Here is a 22,825-nt window from a genome sequence, read left to right as displayed (position 1 = left end):
GGCTTGAGACCCACCTATCCACACACTTTCTGGAAGCATACAGATGCTTCAGTTACACCTTGCAAAGAAGTAGATGAGTTGAAAAGCTCTTATTCCCTGTCTTCGTATCTAAAATCCTAGTCCCGATGAATGAGAAGAGAGAGTAGTCTTTATGAGGGCATCTGTACCTATGATTTAATAAGCTGTAAACACCATCTTCCTTAAACATATGTAGTCCTTAATACCCCCCAGCAATGCCTGGAAGCAGAGGCAGTGCTACACGAAAAAAGTAATGACAATGGCATTTACAAAGCTCTTCCCCCGTCACAGGCTCCTCACAGGCTCCTCACAGCAACCAAGCGAGGTAGGCATGAGTACCACAAATGAAATCCGACCTGAAATCACGTGACACTAAGCATGTGCACCATCTATGTATTTTCTTCTGGATTGTTCTATAATTTGAATACATGGTTGGATGAGTAAGAAGAGTATTCCTACCATGTAAAGCAGACCACATATATAAAAGGAAAAATCATATTTTTGTGTGATGTCGAAGATCCACCCTACAAAACAAAAAGAGATCATATTCAGTATAATACAGTTGATAGAATAAAAACTCAAGAACATAAAACGGGCATTTATTTATTGCCACTGCAATAAATATAGGGATTGATTAACTGCTATTATTATTAATTATTATCATCATCGTAATTATTTTTGGAGCTGGGGTTCGCATGTGCTAGGTAAGTGCTCCGCTGCTAGGCTACCCACCCTCAGCCCTCAGTGAGCCATTTTTAAGAGCTTGCTATACAAGTCAGTCTTTCCAGTGCCTGCGGGTGGCTATGCTTATTGGTTGAATCACTTGGGGACTTGAGGCTGCTGGCCCCTGAGGACACCTCCCTGGCTTGCTGCCCTCAGGTGAACCTGCAGCCTGGCCAAAACCAACAGTTAAAAGTGAATCTAGAAACATTTTGATCCAAGATGGCGAGCTAGAGGGAGGCTGCATACTGTGTCACTCCATGACCTGGGATTCAAGTAGTGGGAGTAGTGTTTCTCTGCGAGTGATCAGAGGACCCCCGACAGCTGCTCCCACGCAGGACATCTACCTACCAAAGTGAGGCTCCCCCAGTTGCCTCCATCTTGGGACAACTCTGCAGCTACTGCCATATCACCTACACATGGTAGCCTGCCTGCACCTGGGACATCACACAGGGTCTGGAGACAGCCCTCAGCCATAACACTGCACACCACAGAGCCGCATCTCTGAACACATGGCCCAGCGCTGCCTCCCAGCCCCACCTGACCCAACACCCCATTGCTGCAAGCAGCCACCTCCACCCTGGGTCACCTTCATTGCCATCTTTAGTTGGGGCAACTCCCAGCTTGGTACACCAGCTGGGCAGATACCGAGAGACCCCAACTGCTCTCTCTCCCCAGCAGCTGCTACCCGGCACAGTGACTGCCCAATACAAAACAGCTCTCCGCGACAGGCGCACAGCCCCCAGAGTGCAGCCCACAAGACCTTGGGAGAGAAGGTTCCTGATTGGGAAGTTGAAAGGGAGCGGGTGGGTGAGATACAGTTTAGAAACTAAATTAGAGACCAGGAATTATAAGGTCTACAGGCGATATAAGGAGATAAGACCAGGCTCTCACATCTCACGAGTGGGCCCCAAAGGAGATGCTTGGGGTGCAGTCTCTCATCGGGGACAGGCAGGTGCTATACCCCACTTCCAGGAGCCCCACACCCAAGACCAACCCTCCACCCTGGTAACCTTCACCAGGCTGAGGGTGGAGATACCAGCAAACAACAGACAACCTCCCCTATTGGATGAGAAGGGAAGCAGGAAAGATACTGGCCTTCAACAGAAACAATCCTTGTATCTTCCTTCAAGTTTTTTTTTCCTTCTCCCACTCTATTCTCCCACCCTCACATCCCCAACATACTTTGCATGAATTAGGGTACTGAGGACTGGGACGTCTGAATAGTATATTACAGTTGTGTTGTACATTCTTTCATTTCCTATTTTTACATTTTAAATTTTTTCTTAATATTTATGTGTGTTTATTTTATATATTCTATTGCCTTCCCACTTTCTTGTCTCCCCCAAATCACTTCCTCTCTCTTTTCCTGCTACTAACCAACTTCTTTAGATCCCTCTTTCACAGGTTCCTAAGATCTAATGACTCTATATCCTCACCTCCTACCCACACAACATCTCATCCTACACTTCACCCCTGGTTCTGTGTCCACCATCAGAAACTGAAGACCATTTTGCAAACCTACTATTTATATTGTAGATAATCAGTGAACCATTTCTGTATATTGTGCCCAAACTGTAAATGTCTTAATAGCAGCTATTTGGATTAAGGGTGTATATTGTTTGTACTGAGGTCTGTTTACATTGTTCTCCCCCTCAAAGGAGAGATATTGGAACTCTTCAGGGACACTATAAGCCTATAGGGTAAAAAATGGTGACACCTCAGCTCCACAGTGCTAGAAGGGAAGACACGAACCACATGAAAAAACAAGGGAAGAAAGTGCCCCAAACAAATCAAGATACTGCATTATTAGAATCCATGGCCAGCACAACAGAAGAAATGACAGAGAAGGAGGTCAGGATGTACATAATTAAAATGTTCTGTGAATTAAAGGATGATATAAGAGAGCAAATATAGGCAGCAAAAGGTCATTTCGATAAAGAGCTACATAAACAAATACAGGAAGCAAAACATTACTTCAATAAGGAGATAGAGGTTCTGAAAAAAAAGAAATCCTTGAAATGAAAGAAACGATAAATCAAATTAAAAGCTCAATACAAATCATCACCAACAGATTAGATCACTTGGAAGACAGGACCAGACAATAAAGACAAAATATATAATCTTGAAAAGAATGTTGACCACACGGTGAAGATGGTAAAAAACCATGAGCAGAACATTCATTAATAATGGGAAGCCTGGGGCTGGGGATGTGGCTCAAGTGGTAGCGCGCTCACCTGGCATGCGTGCAGCCCGGGTTTGATCCTCAGCACCACATACAAACAAAGATGTTGTGTCCCCCAAATACTAAAAAATAAATATTAAAAAAAAATTCTCTCTCTTTCTACCTCTCTCACTCTCTCTTTAAAAAAAAAAAAATAATGGGAAGCCTAAAAAGACTAAATTTAAGAATTATTGGGATAGAGGAAGGCATAGATTTCAAAACCAAAGGAATGAATAATCTATTCAGTGAAATAACAGCAGAAAATTTTCCAAATATGAAGAATGAATCAGAGAATCACATACAAGAGGCTTATAGGACACCAAAAGTACAAAATCACAACAGATCCACACCAAGGCCAATTATAATGAAAATGCCTGGCATATGTTTCAGTAAAATTGAAACAAAAGAAATGATTGAAAAAATTGAGAAAACAAAAAGTTGTTTCTTTGAAGAAATAAACGAGATTGATAAATGTGTAGCCATGTTAATGAAGAGAAGGAGAGAGAAAACTCAAATTACTAACATCCGTGATGAAAAAGGAAATATCACGATGGACACTATAGAAATACAGAAGATAATTAGAAATTATTTTGAAAATTTGTACTCCAATAAAATAAAAAAATATGGAAGGCACTGACAAATTTCTAGAGTCATGTGATTTGCCCTAACTGAATCAGGATGTTATACACAATTTAAACGGATCAGTTTCAAGCAATGAAATAGAAGACACCATCGGTAGCCTACCAACCAAGAAAAGCCCAGGACTGGATTGATACACAGCTGAGTTCCACAAGACCTTTAAAGAAGAACTAATGCCAATGCTCCTCAAATTATTTTATGAAATAGAAAAAGAGCACTTCCAAACTCATTATATGAGGCCAATATCACCCTGATTCCAAAACCAGACAAAGATACATCAAAGAAAGAAAACTTCAGACCAATATTTCTAATGAATATATATGGAAAAATTCTCAATAAAATTCTGGCAAATTGAATCTAAAAACATGTCAAAAAAATAGTGCACCATGATCAAGTGGGGTTCATCCCAGGAATAAAAGGTTGGTTCAATGTACAGAAATCAATAAATGTAATTCATCACATCAATAGACTTAAACATAAGAATCATATGATCATCTCAATAGATGCAGAGAAAGCATTTGACAAAATACAGCACACCTTCTTGTTCAAAACACTAGAAAAACTAGGGATATCAGGAACATATCTCAACATCAAAAAGACTATTTATGCTAAGCCCCAGGCCAACATCATTCTAAATGGAGATAAATTGAAAACATTCCCTCTAAAAACTAGACAGGGATGTCCTCTTTCACCACTTCTATTTAACATAGTTCTTGAAACTCTAGCCAGAGCAATCAGACAGACGAAAGAAATTAAAGGGATATGGATAGGAAAAGAAGAATTTAAATTGTCATTATTTGCTGACAATATGATCTTATACCTAGAAGACCCAAAAAATTCCACCAGGAAACTTCTAGAACTAATAAATGAATTCAGCAAAGTAGCAGGTTATAAAATCAACACTCAGGGCTGGGGATGTGGCTCAAGCGGTAGTGCGCTTGCCTGGCATGCGTGCGGCCCAGGTTCGATCCTCAGCACCACATACAAACAAAGATGTTGTTGTGTCCGCCGAGAACTTAAAAAAATAAATAAATATTAAAATTCTCTCTCTCTCTCCCTCTCTGTCTCTCTCTCACTCTCTCTTTAAAAAAAAAAAATCAACACTCATAAATCAAAGTCATTTCTGTACATCAATAACAAATCCTCTGAAAGAGAAACTAGGAAAACTGCTCCATTTACAATAGCCTCAAAAAAAAAAAAAAAAAAAAAAAAAACCACCTTGGGAATCAACAAAAGAGGTGAAAGACCTCTACAATGAAAACTACAGAATGCTAAAGAAAGAAATTAAAGAAGACCTTAGAAGGTAGAAAGATCTCCCTTGTTCTTGGATAGACAGAATTAATATTGTCAAAAATGACCATACTACCAAAAGCACTATACAGATTTAATGCATTCCCAATCAAAATCTCAATGACATTCCTCATAGAAATAGAAAAGTCAGTCATGAAACTCATCTGGAAAAATAAGAGACCCAGAATAGCTAAAGCAATCCTTGGCAAGAAGAGTGAAGCAGGGGCATCACTATACCAAGCCTTAAACTATACTACAGAGCAATAGTAACAAAAACACATGGTATTGGCACCAAAATAGACTTGTAGACCAGTGGTACAGAATAGGGGACACAGAGACTAACCCACATAATTACATTATCTTATATTAGACAAAGGCACTAAAAACATATATTGGAGAAAAGATAGCCTCTTCAACAAATGGTGCTGGGAAAACTGGAAATCCATATGCAACAAAATGAAATTAAAACTCTCTCACCATGCACAAAATTCAACTCCAAGTGGATCAAGGACCTAGGGATTAAACCAGAGACCCTGCACCTAATAGAAGAAAAAGTAGGTCCAAATCTCCATCATGTCAGAACAGGCTCCGACTTCCTTAATAAGACTCCTATAGTGCAAGAATTAAAATCAAGAATCAATAAATGGGATGGATTCAAATGAAATGCTTCTTCCCAGGAAAAGAAACAATCAGGTAAATCTACAAAATGGAAACAAATTTTTACCACATGGACAACAGATAGAGCACTAATCTCTAGGATATATAAAGCACTCATAAATCTTAACACCAGAAAAAAAATCAATAAATGGGCCAAGAAACTGAACAGACACTTCTCAGAAGATGATATACAATCAATCAATAAATATATGAAAAAATGTTCAACATCTAGCAATTAAAGAAATGCAAATCCAAACTATTCTAAGATTTCATTTCACTCCAGTCAGAATGGCAGCTATTAAGAATACAAAGAACAATAAGTGGTAGTGAGGATGTGGGGAAAAAGGTACACTCATACACTGCTGGTGGGATTGCAAGTTGATGCAGCCAATACAGAAAGCAGTATGGAGATTCCTTGGAAAATTGGGAATGAAACCACCTTGTGACCCAGCTATCCCATAGCTATCCCACTCCCCGGTTTACACCCAAGGGACTTAAAACAGAGACACAGCCACATCAATGTTTATAGCAGCACAATTCACAATAGCTAAATTGTGGAACCACCTAGATGTCCTTCAGTAGAGGAATGGATAAATAAACTGTGGCATATATGCACAATGGAATATTACTCAGCATTAAGAGAGAATAAAATCATGGCACTTGCAGGATGGAGTTGGAGAATATTATGCTAACTGAAGTAAGCCAATCCCCAAAAATCAAATGCCAAATGTTATCTCTGATATGAGGATGCTGATCCATAATGGGGATTGTAGGGGTAGGGGGCATGGGAGGAATTGAGAAACTTTAGATAGGGCAAAGGGGAGGGAGGGCAAAGGAGGGAGCATGGAGGTAGGAAAGACAGAATGAGACGGACATCATTACTCGAAGGACATGTATGAAGACATCAATGGTGTGACTTGACTTTGTGTACAACCAGAGACACGAAAAATTGTGCTCTATATGTGTAATATGAATTGAAATGCATTCTGCTGTCATATATAACAAATTAGAATAAACAAACAAACAATAGTGAATCTAATGATTTTCTTCTTCACAAGTACAAACTCTAAAACCCTCAACACTCTTTGGGAAAAGTGTCTAGGGCATATCAGAAGAGGCAGAAGAGAAGACATTTGAACTTTCATTCATTCTGAAGTATGTGAAGATGAATGAACATCTGTTCCAGAAAGAATCAACATTTCCAGGTTTTACAAAATTCACATTTACAGCTACAAAATTTTATTTATATTTTTAAATTCTTTTAACATATACATACAAATATACCTATAAATGGGGCACCATATAATGTTTTGATAATGTGAACATTGTGTAATGTTTAAATATGGTTAAACATATCTCTCCTCAAACATTTATTGTTTCTTTGTGGTGAAAATCTTCATAATCCTTTATTCTAGCTTTTCAAAATGTACACTATACCATTGTTACCTGTAGCATCCCACTGTGCAAGAGAAAACCAGAGCTTCTTGCTCCTAACTCCAACTTAGCACCCGTTGATCAACATTTCCTCAACTATTAAACTTTAAAGATTTAAAACCTGGAATTGCCAGATACATCCTTAGCTGTTGAATTGAATACCAACACTATTACAAACTAACATATTCATATAATAATCTTATTAAGCTGCTACTACTATGTATTATTACTATAAATTTCTTGTATTCTAAGATATTGATATACCGTTATTTCATTTCTCAGGAAGAAAGTTACTTGTCAATTCAAATATGGCTCAATGCTTTCTTAGGACTCTTAAAATACATTCTAATTTCAGAGATGCTAAAATGTGAAAAAGAAATGTATCTTGGAAACTGTGAAATATATTTTTTTTACTTGAGTGATTAATTCTGAGAGTCAGTCTCAAGCCACTGATCTAACAAAGTCAACTATGCAAACTAAGACTTAGCTACACCATAAATTTTACTTATGGTAAAGCACAAATTTTGATTACTCACTTTTTCCATTTAGGTAATTGTATTGGTTAGCAAAAACTTAAAAAGATAAAGATTTCTTTTTTTTTTTTCCCCAGTGCTGGGGTTGGAACCCAGGGCCTCCTGCATGCCAGGCAAGGGCTGTACCACTGAGCCACACCCCCAGCCCCATAAATGATTTAATGACTGAACATACTCTTGGATGCTTTTCAAAAATACCTTTAAAAAGCATCGAATTGGCAAATGTATGCATAAGTGCAATGTAACCTTCACCCTCCAACAATCAACCACACAAAAGCAATACAGTATAAACCAGTCCCTCAGCCGTTTGATAGTTACCTGTATCTGTTTATTGTATCAAGTGAATAATTAATAAGCCTTGATCATCTGCCTACAGGTGTCAGTCAAGGCATCATAAAGAAAAGCAAACAATGCCATAAAAATACACACTCTTTCATTTCTTGAGATAAATACTATGAATTCTGGATATATTTTAAAAGCTCATCAAGTTGTTTAATTTGTTATTTGATATAAAAATAGGAAAGAAAAAAATATATCACATTCTTCAGATGTGGCTTAGTAAAATACCTTGTCATCTTTCCTTAATCTGCAATCTGAGACAAGAAGAACAAAAACGATTAAACATATAATCCAAAAATAATGATTCAGCTTCAGAATTGAGTCTGAAAGGCATATAGACATTAGCATAAAAACACACCCAACTTCTGCTCATCGTTAGCAGTTGGTAACGGGGGACAACTGAGAATATGGTGAAATGAGTAGGTCACCTGCCTGTGAGGCAGAGGGGTTTGTGTCTACAAGGAGAGGATATGATGGGACTACCTGCAATCTACAATCTAGGAAACTCAGGATGCGGATGTAGCTTGGAGGTAGAGCACATGCTTTGCATGCACAACGCCCTGGGTTTGATCCCCAGCAACTCCCCGAAAAAGTAAAAAGTCTGAGGGTCTCATAGTCCACTCATCCCTGATGAGAGCTGGCCTTGTCGTCTGAGTAGTTAAGTCCTTGCTTTTCCTATGGTCAAGTGATGGAACACGGAAATGATGTTTCCAAGTGACAAATACTGACAGCTGAAACAATTTGAACTCTGACTGCGGCTTACCATGAACATCAGAAATAGGACAAAATCCTACCTGATTGGAAAATGAATTTGTCCTTATTTCAGGCTGTTCATCACCTTTGTTGTTTGAAATGATTGATCATAAGCTCCAGGGTTCTGTGATGTGGCCCCGTCTCCCTCTCCACCCTGCTGCCCTGTGCTTACTCGTCAGCCCACCTGAATTTTGTGGAGCCGCCAATGAACTTTTCTTGGCTCCTTGTCTGTACATGTTTCCTTTCAGTGGTGGAGAGCAGAAGATTTGTAATAAACACCACTACTCTGAAAATATACTAGGATCCCTTTCCCTTGGCCCATCCCTCATCTTTTTTTCTACAGAATATAGAAAATGTCTGTTAATTATATTACATAATGTTATAGCCTCAAGTTGAATTATTATTATTTTTTTTAATCTTGCATTTGTCCCCTCAAACTGTTAGTGTTAATGAAAGCATCTTTGCATGCCCCAAGTTTCAAAACTGTCAGTTTTTTTTTAAGGTACACCCAGTTTTACCAAACAATGTAACATGGTGCATATTGTAGGAATAGTCCTCAATTTTATGTTCAATTAATCCCCTAGGTTTCCTCCAATCTGCCCTTAGGATTTATTTCTAAATAACATTTTAATATTTCTGCTAATTTTGAACTCAAACTCAGTCAGATGCAAAACAGTACTTAATCATGAGCTTTCGCCCCCAGCACACGTGGATACTCATTCCTGGAGAAGATGTGGCAAGTCGTTGGCTTCATTCATCCTCCACCACCTCTTCAGAGGTCATATCTCAGTTCCTTGGTTTGAACTTGGGATTCTGGCAATCCTTATCTGACCATTAATTCAAATCAACAGCTTCAAGATAAAATCTGGTTCCCTGTTAAACTTCATTCACTTTTCAGATGAGAAGCTATAGCTGTTTTTCTTATCCAAAAATGTTCCCAGCTATGGTATAAAATATTGCAAATGATCGTTAAGGTATTAACGACTGCACGTGCAGGGAGAAGATATGTATAGACCTTTGTTCAGCCAAAGCTGGTGGCTGAGTTTTGCTTGACTGTATACGCTAGAAACATCTAGAAAGTATCTGCTAACATCACACCTCAAAGGAGATGAAGCGAATGTTCAGCAATATGATAACATGAATTAGATCAAGAAGCTGGCATTACCTAATGACACAGTTGAAATTTCTGTGTGGTATCTTGGACTGTACATTCTTTTCTTAAGTGAAAATGTGTGATTGTCTAACATGGTACTAAATTATACCAGAATTTTTAATGCCAGTAGAAAATTCTCTGGGAAGTGGGAGACACTTATTTCTGAACCCATTAAAAAAAAAAGAAAGAAAGAAAGAAAAGAATAATGTGTGAACAAGTAATTTTCCTTGCAGCACACCCAGCTAAGCAGCAATTTCTGGCCCATTTTGAATTTCTAGCAAGAATCTAATGTGGTTATTTAGTCACTCATGTCGCCAGTCACCCCGACCCTATGGTGCATAAATGCTGGGTTGGTGTCTCATTGCAACATCGGCTTCTCGGCCTGAAAAGCCAATGAATTAAACACAGCGCAGTGGCCAGCGAATGCCATTCACCATTAGGGAGTGCATGGATTCAGTGGGAGGAGAGGAAACCCACAAATCTGAGAAGGAGGTGTTGCTGGCCTAGAGAGCCCATCAGATCACTGGCTCTGGAGCCCCGGCCTGGCAATCTGCTGTGCTCTCCTGGGGGTTCTCAACCATGAATATCATGCGTGGTGGAATCACATGGCAGAATGGAACATATTCCGCTACAGAATCTGCTGCTGGGGAGGAACTGGAAGGAGGCCGAGATAAGGCCTGGTGACTGGGGGTTGGGCAGAACTCCCTGTCCTCTGCTTGCAACTCCTTTCTTGTCCACAGAAGGTGGCCCTTGGGGATACACGTGGGTGAGAAGGATGCGAACATGGAACTGGATAAGGAAAGCATGCCGGCAAGCTTCCATGCCTCAGCATTGATCATGAATTATGGTCCCCCTCATGCTTTGTTGTGATGCTGCTGTTGACGTGTGAGGGTATAAAAATAAACCCAGACTGACCAGTAGAAACGGAAAGTACCCCTGCATCATGCAAAGAACCACCAACAGCAGTTTCCACTTCCACATAAGACACATCTGAAGGATCGAGAGTAGAGCAGTTACCATGAATGTCCTTCAGTGGATATTTAACATTCCTGTAGGTGCCCCTGGTTGAATGATCCAACCTCCAATTCCAATTATTTTCTTTTTGTTCTTGAACAGATTTCTGAAAAGTGAAATACTTCAATTTCCAGCTCCCTGCAGTTCTAGCCAACCAGATGTAAGTAAAATTCTGCTAGGACTGAGCCTGCTGTCCTCCTTCCCCCTCTCTGTTACAAATGATGGTGTAGTGGCTGGAGTTACAAGAACTATTGCGTGATCATGAGGCAACTAGCACGAGGAAAAGGCCAAGAAGATTGCAGGGACATCATCTCATTATCATCCAGATCCTGGACTCTCTATTTCTGGTTATGTAATCCAATTAAATCTGTTTAAACTATAGGGGGTTGTAACAATACGTTCCTAACTGATTGATAGAGAATTCTGCATGGTAAAATCATGAGCAATTTTAGACCTTTTGGCTGCCAGAATAGTTTGTTGCATTGCTGCAGTTGTTCACTGTCACCTAAATATGCTACATCTGCACCCCTGTGCATAGACAGGGAACAGGAGCCCTTGATCCTGGAGGGGCCCTGTAGTCTATGGTTTTCCTGAAGTGATTCTTGGGCCTCTCTCCTTAGCCATCCAGCTGCCAGAACTGCGGGCTCTGTGAGACCAAATCCTCAGACTCCAACTCCAAGGGCGACTTTATTGGCCCAAGCTTTCTGCCATCCGGGGTCGGGGGCAAAGAGAGGAGGTGACTGGAAAGGCTGAGACGGGGAAGGGAGGGCCTTGTCCTGCACCCAGGGGGTTTCTCCAGACACTGGGAGGAGGTATTTGTGCCAGAGGATATGAGAATAAAGGGCCTGCAGAGGCTGGACAGGAGGGTAGCTAGCAGAGGGGCACCAAGCGGGGTGTGGGGGGGCTTTCAGGTCAGCCTGGGACCCTGCACTGAGCCTCCGGCAGCTCTCACAACCCCAGCCGAGCTGGCCACCCACCACTTCACAGCAGCACCTTCGTGTCGATGTCTGGTCCCACCAATCTGCACTTCTGCCTCCTGTTCTTGTCAGAGGATGGACCTTGTCACTTTTGCCCAGCACCTGGAGTCTGGGAGACTGACCACCTGCCCAAGCTTGACTGCCATCTCCACAAGCCCAAGCCCTGCTCCAACAACAGACCCAGGAGGTTCTGGTCCGGACACAGGGCTCCTCAGGGTGGTGAGCCTCAGGGCTCCTCTGGTGTGGCCAGAGCAAGGAGCGCGATCTCTGATGAGATGAAGTGAGTGCGTGGGAGAGATGCTACCCAGATGTGGTCCACCGTGGCTTCTAGGCTGTGGTGGGAAGAAAGCACCCACCCCCACAGATGCCCATGGGCCTTGGAGCTCACATTTACCATGGGAGTAAGCTGAGGGGGGCCGTTACCCTGATCGCCCAGGTAGGCGCCTGGAGTCACAGCCTCACAGGTGAAAGGAGGAGGCAGGTTCTCAGAATCAGAGGGAGAGATGGAAAGACAATATGCTGCTGGCTTAGAAGATGAAACAGGGGCCACAAGCCAAGGAAAGCAGGTGGACTCTAGGCGCTGGCAAGGGCCAGAGCCCCCAAGGAACTCAGCTCTGCCTACACCCCGATTTTAGCCCAAGAGACCCACTTTGGACTCTGACCTCCCCAAGAGTAAGACGACGAATCCAAATCATTTGAAACAATTTGGCAATTCATTAGAGTTTATGGCAATTCATTAGAGTTGGGAACTAACAGTGGACAGATCCAACCCATGGACCTACTTGGCGTTTTGAAAATCTAGAAATGCCAACTGAGAGACCAGACTCCCAGCTCCTCCTGGGGCGGGCGGTAGGGAAGGGGAGACAGTAACAATGTAAGATCTGGCAATAATTTTCAGTATGTCTTTATTTATTTAATTAATCAATTTATTTTGGCAGAGCTGGGGACTGATCCAGGACCTGGATCATGCTAGGCAAGCGCTCTGCCCCTGAGCTACACCCACAGCTCTCTCAGCACTGTTGGGCCCTAGCAGAGGCAGCCTTCTTCAGAGGACACAGGGACCCTGCTGTATCCCATGTCACCTTTATTTCCTCGCTCTCCTGGCCTGGCTGACCCATCACACAGCTAAGGATCAGAGGTTCGTCTCCATTCTGCATGGAAGAATGGCCTTTAATTTGCTCAACTTCAATCAGGAGGCAAGAATGGGAAGATATAGGGAGTGGGCTGTACACTTCCTTCCAACTCCATCTTGTACTTTATCACCGGTGGAACCCACCTGCCTGCCTGCAAGCACACAGGCTCTTGGAACCCAGGGAGCTTACCTGCAAACGGAGGTCCCAGCAAGGCGGAGATGCCGTTAGCACAGATGATGATGCCGTAGGCGTTGGCCAGGTGTTCGATGCCAACCAGGTCCTCGGTCACCACGGGCATTAGGGAGAAATAACCGCTGGAAAACCCGATCAGAGCGCAGATGACAGCCAGGCCGGCGTACGTGTGCATGGATGGCAGAATGAAAATGCTAAGGACGAGGGTGAAGTTGGCCAGTAGGAAGACGTTCCAGACGCTGATGCAGGGCAGGTCGGCCACGGCGCCCAGGACCACTTTCCCAAAGATGTGGACTATTGCTATGATCGAAGTCAGAGGGAAAACATCGTTCTGCTCCGATAAATTATACAAATTGACTATTTCTGGCAGGTGGATAAAAGGAATGACAAAGCTGCTGTAGGCAAACAAAGCCCAGAAAACAAAGGCGACAAACATTCGATTGGTAAAGAGTGACGATGCCCCAAAATAGCCCGAGTACCAGTCCCCGAAGCCCTTCCGGACTCTCATGGTGAGCTGGCTCACGGTCTTCAGAACCCGGAGAGCACACATGTTCTTCCTGTGCCGGGCCTGACCTTGGCACTCCTGGGCTTGGAGGTCACTGAGGGTCTCTTCGTTCCCGGGTCCACCATCCTTTTCTTCCATTCTGCCCAGCGGCCCAGCGGACTTCACGGACTCCACGGAGCAAGCTGGCAGGACCCGGGCATCTTTCCCCTCTGGCAGGTTTGTGTCTTTCCCAGGGGAGAGGGGCCTCATGAGCGCACCACAAACACACAGGTTTAAGGCCACGGCACCCTGGATGAACATGGCGTTCCGCCATCCATACTCAGCACACAGGTACTTCAGCAACACGGTCATCAGGAATGTACCAAATCCTGTCCCTGTGGTGCTGAGGCCCTGGGCCAGGGCTCGTCTCTTCTGAAAATACCTCCCCACCATGACCACTGCTGGGAGGTAGGCCATCCCACTGCCGAGGCCTGTGGGGCGAGAGGGAGGAAAAGCACACCGTGTGGCCTCAGTGACCAGAGCCAGAAGGTCAGCATTCAAAGATCCCCGCTGGCCGGACACGGCAGGGCACACCCGCAATCCCCACTCTGCAGGCTGAGGCAGGGGGATCACACGTCCAAGGCCAGCCTCGCAACTCAGTGAGACTGGGTCAAAATAAAAATAAAAAGGGCTGTACCCTTGGGTTCAATCCCTACGGTTCAAAACAAAACAAAAACAGCTACTTCCTTGCTCCGTAAATAGGTGTTCAGCAGATGAATGAATAATGAGTGAACGAACGTGCAATAATGTTACTTGAGATCAATAAGCAATTAACAGTAATGAACAAAATCCCATTTTAAACACAGTCTGACCATTGAAATCTCTAAATGATGAATAAATCTCAAGTCCCAGCTTTGAAGATGAAGTTCATGAGGGGTCCTGTGAGTCCTCCCAGAGTTCTCCCAGAGACCCCAGTGTGGCTCTCTTTCCTCTCAGTAAAAGGAGCATTTAATCTCCTCATCTATAACCAAAAAATTCTCAGTGCTGGCTGGCTCTTTTCATTGGGCTATTATGGGAAAGAATTTCTAAACCACCCATGGAAGACATCTTAAGTTTTGCTGATGTTTTTGTACCAGGGATTGATCCCAGGGGCCTTAACCATGCAGCCACATCCTCCACTCTTTATTTTGAGACAGGGTCTTGTTAAGTTGCGTAGGGCCTCACTAAGTTGCTGAAGCTGGCCTTGAACTTGTCATCCTCCTGCCTCAGCCTCTCAAGCCCCTGGGATTACAGGTGTGCACCACCAAGAATTGTTATCAGGTCTTTCACATCAATGGTTTTCAAACTATGCTTCCAAGGATACAAAAGTGGTGTGTGTGTGTGTGTGTGTGTGTGTGTGTAGAAGTAAATTTTAGAGAAATAACTTGGCCATTCATGGAAACAACAGGTTTTTGAGTTCACCCCCTGCCTCACAAGGCATATACTTAACTTATAATAGAATATTTATATTACACTTAAAGTACATACTTAGACATTAGCTAACATCTGCGGAGCCCTTTATTATGTGTCAAGCATTGTGCCAAGGGCTTCATACAAATTATCTCATCCACTCCTTTCCATAACCATGTGATCCAAGCGCTCTTCATCTCCTACTCTGCAAATAAGGAAACTGAAGTATATAAGTAGGTTAAGTAACTGGATCAAAGTCACACAGGGAAGTGGTTAAAAAAAGGTCAGCACTCCAAACTGGAACTTTTCTCTCTCATGCAATGTGTCATTTATTAGGAGCACTTTTGCTCTGGACTCAAAATGTCAGGCTGGACCAGGTTCACAGCTGCGCAAGGAAGTGGCTACTCATCCTGAGAATCCCACTACCTGTGGATAAGGAAATTACGGCTGGGAATACATTTTGCAGAGCGGATATGCAAACCGCACTGCCCAGCAGTCAATTTTGCCTGCTCCCTGGGTAACGACAGCCTCATGGTGCTCTAGCTTGCTTCTTCAAACCCTACATACATGTGGATTTTACGCTATTTCGTTAATTTGAACAGGGCTGAGAGAGTAAAGGATTATTCTGATTCATGCTTGATTCTACAGTTATTAGATGAGAGAACGTTATTAATTTCCTTAACATTTGTCTATTTTCCTATGCCTGCGTTGCTACCCTCCGTTTCCTGTTTTTCACATTAGAAAGGGCTAACATTTAGAACCTCCTATTGGAAACTTGATCTGAATCATTAGGGAGGCCCAGGACAGTTGTTAGGCTGGTTTCCCACACTTATGGTGCATTTATCATCCTACATTAAAAATGGTTTCCTGGAGTGTAGGGTGGGGTGCGGCAGAGAAGACAGAACAGAATGTTTTAATGGTTCTCTTTTCTCCACAATTAAATCCATTGCCAAAATGCCTAGTAAAACATAAAAATCAAATTAAAAACAAAAACAAAATATGCTTACCAGCTGCCACTCCGAAGGTAAAAAAAAGACAATGCACGTTTGTAGCATAGGCGCTCAGCACCCACCCCAGGGAGTTCAGCAGCCCACCGATGATGGCAGTCCGGCGGCACCCACAGGTGTTAATGAACAAGCCGATGAAAGGTCCTGTCACAGAGGGTTAGGAAGGGAATTGACTAGTGGCATTTCATATTCATGCTTTCTTAGTGCATCCTCATGTAAAGACAAAGAATGAAACACTACTAGAGTTGATAAATAAGACAGCATCAAAACACAGCTTTACATACAAAGTCCTCCTAGCACACAGAGACGGATAGAACTCTATCTCATCCAAATGCACAAAGCTCTAGGTTTTCAAGGTGAACAGACCTGACATAAAGAGACGAATAAACTGCAACAGACATCCTTAACTAGAGGAACAGGGGTGATATCCAGCCTGTAGATGCGTTTTGATCCCAAATGAGGTTTGAAATACTTGAAATTGGTTGCTAACATTTTAAAAAAGAAAAAAACCTAGTGGCAACACATACTACCTTCCCACACAGCTGAGATGAGCTGGAGCATATGCCCTGTCCCCCGACCCCTGCTGGGTCACACACCGTCCAGGTGGCACAAGTCTCCACTCTTCCTTCTGGTCTCACACCTGCTGACCTCCCACTCCCGCCTCATTTATGCCATTTGTTTGGCCTCTTTACACAACTGTGGTTTTGATTCCAGATCTAAAGGGAGCCCAGGAAAGGGGTTCTCAGAACTCCTGTGCTTCACCCAGGGAACCTATGACCCGCGATCCTGAGGACACCCCAATGCAGACCATGCCGAAAAGGACTCACTGTCACCCTTCAGCACACTTAGTCCCTCCTGACCCCGCCAGCCCAGGTGGACCCACCAGGCCACGCATTCACAACACTGGGTGGAGATTCAGGAATCCACCTGAAGGCACGGCACGGCTTTATAGGAATCACCTCCCGATGACCTCCTTTACTCTAATGCTCTAATTCTTAACTTTTTTTTTCTCCATAATTTTGTGGTGATGTCTAATGTCTCGAAGTCAAATGCTTGACTTGTATTCTACGATTTCTTTCTCAAATAGTAATTCATACTCAATGTTCAGAGCGATGGTTCATTTATGATTGTTATTACTTATTCTATATGGTTAAGAAACTCTATATTCAGATGGGAATATTCCAAATTAAAAACTTTTTAGGCTCTAAGGAGCTTCCCCTTCTAGCCCAAACTAAAGTTTAAAAAACTTTTTCTTTTGTTTTTTTTGGAACTTAGGATTGAACCCAGGATGCTCTACCACTGAGTGACATCCCCAGCTATTTTTATTTTGAGACAGGTTCTTGCTTTCTTGCTAAGTTGCTGATGCTGGGCTTGAACCTGTGTTCCTGCCTCAGTCTCTAGAGATGCTGGAATTATAGACTTCTGCCACTGCACACAGCCACACTAAAGTAAAAATTTCTTTTAAAGTTCTAACTATCTTCATATTTGGGTCCACAGTTTGCTAATGAGTTTATTTTGTCTAGTTTTTTTTTTTTGATTGGTAGTCCTGGGATCAAACCCAGGGTCATGCATGCTAAGCAAACATTCTAAACTGAGCTACACTCCTAGTCCTGTCTAGTGTTTTTGAAAGTGCCTAATCCTGAACATTATGAAGATGACTTGTTAATTTAATTGACCCTGTTGCATTACAGAAAATAGTACAGTAGATCATACCTCTCAGAATGATTTAATATATTTTATATAAATATAATGTATGCTATATATTAAAATATGCACATCATCTAAAATGTAAAATAAGCTCATTTGAACAAACATCTGATGGAACTGTTGGGGTAAGTGAAATCAGACACCATAATTGAAGAGGTTACTTGGACTTCTTTTTCTTTATTTCTAAAACCACTGGTTACTTGACCATGCCAAACTTGGATGAGTGGGTAAAAAAGAAAAAAATGCATGACTCATGGGTTAGCTGTCAACAGCCCTTTTAAGATACGAAAGGTCAATAGGTCACAGTGCAGCAGCACAGTATTTTCCACATTACAGAACCGGGCCCAGAAGCAAGTGTTTCCCAGATACTGTATGTTTATGAAACAGTGCACTAAGGAGACATTAAGGGGGGTGATGAAAAAGGAGGAAATCCCCCAAGTCAGTGCAAATATTCACATCTGGAGGAATTTATAAGCCAGACAGAAAGTATTAACTCCTTTACTGATAAAAATATTAAATTAATAATAGTTGATAACATTAAGTTGATAACAGTCTGGCTTTCTAGTTGAGTAGAGTCAGAGCAGAAATGCTGTCAATTCTCCATAGTTATGAAATGTAGACGTAAAAAAAAAAAAAAAAAAGAAAAGGGATTCTTCCAGGCGGTGCACGTCTGTAATCCAGCTACTCAAGAGGCAGAGGCAGGAAGACTGTAAATTCAAGGCCAACCTGGAAAACTTAGCAAGACCCTGTCTCAAAATTAGAAATAGAAAGCCTGGGGATGTAGCGCAATGGTAAAGAGCCCCTGCCTGTGTCCAATCCCCAGTGCCCAAAACAACAAGAGCAATGGCAACTTGAAAATAAAAATAAATGAATTTTAAAAATTAAAAAAATGGAATTTGAACCTAAACCCAAGCTTTCTGACTCAGTTTCATTATTTAACTATTGCTCATGGTCCAGTCAGCATCACCAAGATACAATTGCCATTGCCTCAAAATAAAAAAGAAAAAAACTCCCTGCACACACTCTGGGGAGAGAGGGAGCAATAACGTTGGGACACAGCCCTTGGAAGAGTAATTTGGTGTTTGGAATGGGATTATGCACATGATCAGGCTTCTTCCTCTTCAGGAGTCCGAGTCCTGGACCACTTCCTGCATCACACAGTGCCATCGCTGCAGGAGATCCCTCAGGAAATCAGCCTGTTTTGCCTGCTGCAGCATCTGATGCTGGAGAAAGTTCAAGGCCAGTGGAGTCTTGCCAGGGGGAAGGGAGCAGGGTAAAGAGTCAGGAGCCTCTAAACCAATGGCCATCTGCGTTGGCTCAACACTGGACTCACTTGACATGCTCAGAGCCCATCCCACGGGATTCTGGTTTAATGGTCCAGGTGCAGCCTGAGCATCGGGATTTTTAAAAGCTCCCCAGGTCGTTCTGTTATGCAGCCAAGATTGACAACTTCAGCTCTAAATCTGCTTAGCAAGTAAACTGTGTCTGAAGCCTGAGGATTCCCCACCGAGAATTATTCAAAGAGCTGTCATCACAAAGCTGTTCTAGTTAAGAAGGAGGTGATTACATTTCTTTAAAAGTTGGGACCTCCTGCAGGACACTGGCAAATCCATGCTTGTAAGAAGGAAATGATACATATTTGTTGGATTTGCCATATGCAAATTGTTGCAACAAAATTCATGATTTTTTTTTCTTTTTTAATTTAAAAGAGGTGCCAGGCGCAGTAAGGCACATGTGTACGCCCAGCAACTCAGAAGGCTGAGGCAGGAGGGTGCAAGTTTGAGGCCAGTCTGCATAAATGAATGAGACCCATCTCAAAATATAAAATTTCATAAAGGGCTAGGGATGTATCTCATGTGGTTGAGGGCCCCTGGGTCACTTCCCAGTACCAAGAAATAAAGAAAAAAAAAAAAAAAAGAGAGATAAACAAAATGTGTTCTCAATGATTTGAAAATGAAAACAATTTACACTTATTCATTTCTAATATCTTTTCAGTTCTCATTTGATGTAGCAGCACTGGAGCCCAACAGACTAGGTTTGAAGCTTGAGAGAGTTACTCAATGTTTAAGCATTACATGATCTTCCCTTCTCAGAGAAGAAGGTTGGCCTCCAGTGTTATAGAATGAATGAGACGGTCTATATAAAATGTACTTGGTATGCAGTAGGTACTAAATAAAGGGGAACTGTTATGTAGTTTTTGGTTTGCAAAGATTCCCTCACATTATTCAACATATCAGCAGCCACCGTGTGTTAGGAAGCTTAGGATAATAGACAGCAATTTAACAGACAGGGTCTGACTTCAAACTTGTAGTCCTTCTGTGTCAGCCACCCAGGTTGCTGGAATTACAGAGGGGCACCACCATGCCAGTCTTGCCTCAATTTTTCATATGACAAACAGTCCTAGTTTTAACAAGATGAATGCAGAATTAAAGGTATCAGTCAATAATGTTACATATAAAAATGATTTACAAATATTAAATTAACTAATTTATTTTTTGCAGTCCCAAAAATTAAACCCAGTGGTACTCATCACTGAACTACATCCTCAGCCCTTTCTATTTTTTTTTTTTTTTTTTGAGATGGGGTCTTGCTAAGTTGTTGAGGCTGGCCTCCGACTTGGAATCTTCCTGATTCAGCCTCCTGAGTTATTTGAATTATAGGCATTATTTTATTTTTAGGTGAAACTACTGAAAATGTTCAGGTACAATGATAATTACCTCAAATGATTAATAAAATTAAATACAATTAAATGAGCTAATGTAAGGACACTTGGTGTGTATGATGGATGCTCATTAAATATTAGTTGATGGTAAAAGTAGTTTGATTTCCAAACTAAAACACAATAGCCATAATAGCATTGTATTTATAATAACTTCCTTGGTTAGTAGCTCCAACTATGTAAGATTTGTAGATGGCTGTGTGGTTTCATCTAATAGAAAATACAAGAATATTTTATTATTTCTTCCTGTTAGGTATACCGGTAACCTTTCTCAAAACAGCTTAATAGATTTTTTACATAACAGATAATCAATGGTATTTCAAATAAAAAAAATTAGGACTTTAAAATAAGACTGCTACTTTAATTTAAAATATTATTATTATTATTATGCTATTATTATTATGCTAAGAATTGAACGTAGGGCTTTGTACGTGCTAGACAAGTGATCTACTACTAAGCTACAATGTCCACCCCCCTTCTCTTTTAAAAAAGAATTCATAAATGTTAAACAAGCAGATATTTGTAATGACAGATAAGGAATTAAAACAATTATGAAAATAGTTTGAGACAAAAGAAGTCTTTTTTGTGATCTCTGTTTAAAGTGCTCTGAATTGGGCAACACTGAGCAGGCATGTCACACAAAAAGGGTAAATACTGTACGTTCCCACTTACCTGACATGCCTGGAAGAGTCGAATTCCTAGAGAGAATGGTGGTGGCCAGGGGTGGGGAGGTGGGGATGGAGAGCTGGTGTTGACTGAGGACACCAGAGTTTCAATTTGGGAAAGTGAAAATGTCCTGCAGATGCAGGGAGGGTTGTTCAATATAAATGTACTCAATGGCCCTACACTGCATACCTAAAAATGGTTAAAATGGTAAATTTAAATTCTTTATATTTTACCGCAATGAAACCAGCAACATCACTAATCTTTAATCTAAAAGGACAAGGGACCACTTAAAATGGGGAACTGTCGTCTCCTCACTCAGTGTTAGGGCAGGCTGCTCTGGGAACCTACCGACAATCAAGGTGATGCCCATGCTCAGGGAGCTGACCCATGCAGTCAGGCCGCGGCTCTGGTGGAACTCCTCCAGCCACTCCACGTTGAGGACTCCCAGGGCCATCTGGGAGCCCATGATGAGGATGTGCACAAAAAAGGAAGAAAGGACCATCATCCAAGCCCATCCGCCATCAATGTTTGGGTGGGGCTTAACTGTCTTCTTATCCTTGGGGTCCTCTTCAAAGTCATAGCCAATATCTTCATGACTTGTGTACATTTTCCAAGATTTTCTGTAATACAGAGAACAAGTAACTTAATGGAACATCAAAACAAAACAAAAAAAATTATCCTCATATTCTTTGGGTAGTGGCTCCAGTGTCACATCAGATTGATCTTGTCACTGTGCAGATTTGGGAACACGTCCTACCTCTTCACAGGATTAAATGCTTTTATGAAACCTGTTTCACCTTTGCAGTCATCCCATGCGTAAGTATTAAAATCTTAGAAATAGACTCCGAGAAGTGAAGTGACTTTCCCTGGGTGACAAAGGACATGAAGGGAGAGTAGGGAGAAAGGGGGAGAAAGAGGGAGAAAAGAAGAAGAAAAAATGGAAGAGAGAGAGAGAAAGAGGGTGATAATGACGATGATGATAACGGTGAAAACTAATCCCAGGGGTGGTGGGATGGGTTAGTCCTGATCAGCCAGAGCCTGGAGAAGGGTCAGGGGCAGAGCTAAGACGGTCAGTGGTGGGATGGAAAGTCGTGCTGATGTCTAATTTCTTTGGTGAACTAGGGAGTTAGCTACTTGGCTGAGAATGAGGGGGATGGAGGTTGTGTGGGGGCCTCTGTGTTCAAGTTAATACAACAGACTGTTGCCTACAACAAGTGGAAATGGTTGTTGGTCAATTCTAAAGACCAAAATGAGCCCTGTGGGGCGCTGCTCCAAGCTATGGGTGGTGGGACACCAAGGTCAGAGCCAGGGAGCTTGCTACCCCAGGGTCCAGAACACTGTGGAGCATGATGTGTAGAGAATTTCTCTCTCTCTCTCTCTCTCTGTACCAGGGATTGAACCTAGGGGTGCTTAACCACGGAGCCACATCCCCAGCCCTTTTCATTTTTTGTTTTGAGACAGTGTCTTGCTAAGTCACTCGGGGCCTCACCAAGTTGCCTCACCAAGTTCGAACCTGTAATCCTCCTGCCTCAGCCTCCTGAGCTGCTGAGACTACAGGTGTGCCTGGCTGAATTTAAAGCAATAATAAATGGCTACCGGTTGGTCTGCTTTTTTAAATCATTGCTATGTGATAGCAACTCTAGACAATGACTCTGAAAAACACTCTCCCCTGAACATTTGTTTGGCTAAGTTCTAAATAATTCTGTTGAGTTCAGTA

General features: G+C 42.1%; 1 protein-coding gene across 1 annotated transcript; it reads right to left on the bottom strand.

The window, feature by feature from the left end:
- Window positions 1-390: 390 nt before the first annotated feature.
- Slc16a14 (solute carrier family 16 member 14) lies at window positions 391-21,715 on the bottom strand. The gene is made up of 4 exons (XM_076866420.1): window positions 21,457-21,715; window positions 16,017-16,160; window positions 13,074-14,051; window positions 391-542 (listed from the first exon to the last, which is right to left on the bottom strand). The coding sequence occupies exons 1-4, from the start codon at window positions 21,713-21,715 to the stop codon at window positions 391-393; spliced, it is 1,533 nt and encodes a 510-aa protein (XP_076722535.1).
- Window positions 21,716-22,825: the final 1,110 nt, after the last annotated feature.

The sequence above is a fragment of the Callospermophilus lateralis genome, chromosome 9 (genome assembly GCF_048772815.1).
Source record: "Callospermophilus lateralis isolate mCalLat2 chromosome 9, mCalLat2.hap1, whole genome shotgun sequence".
Classification (NCBI taxonomy): Eukaryota; Metazoa; Chordata; class Mammalia; order Rodentia; family Sciuridae; genus Callospermophilus; species Callospermophilus lateralis.
The sequence above is the reverse complement of the archived record's forward strand: the minus strand, read 5'-3'. Positions and strand labels throughout refer to the sequence as shown.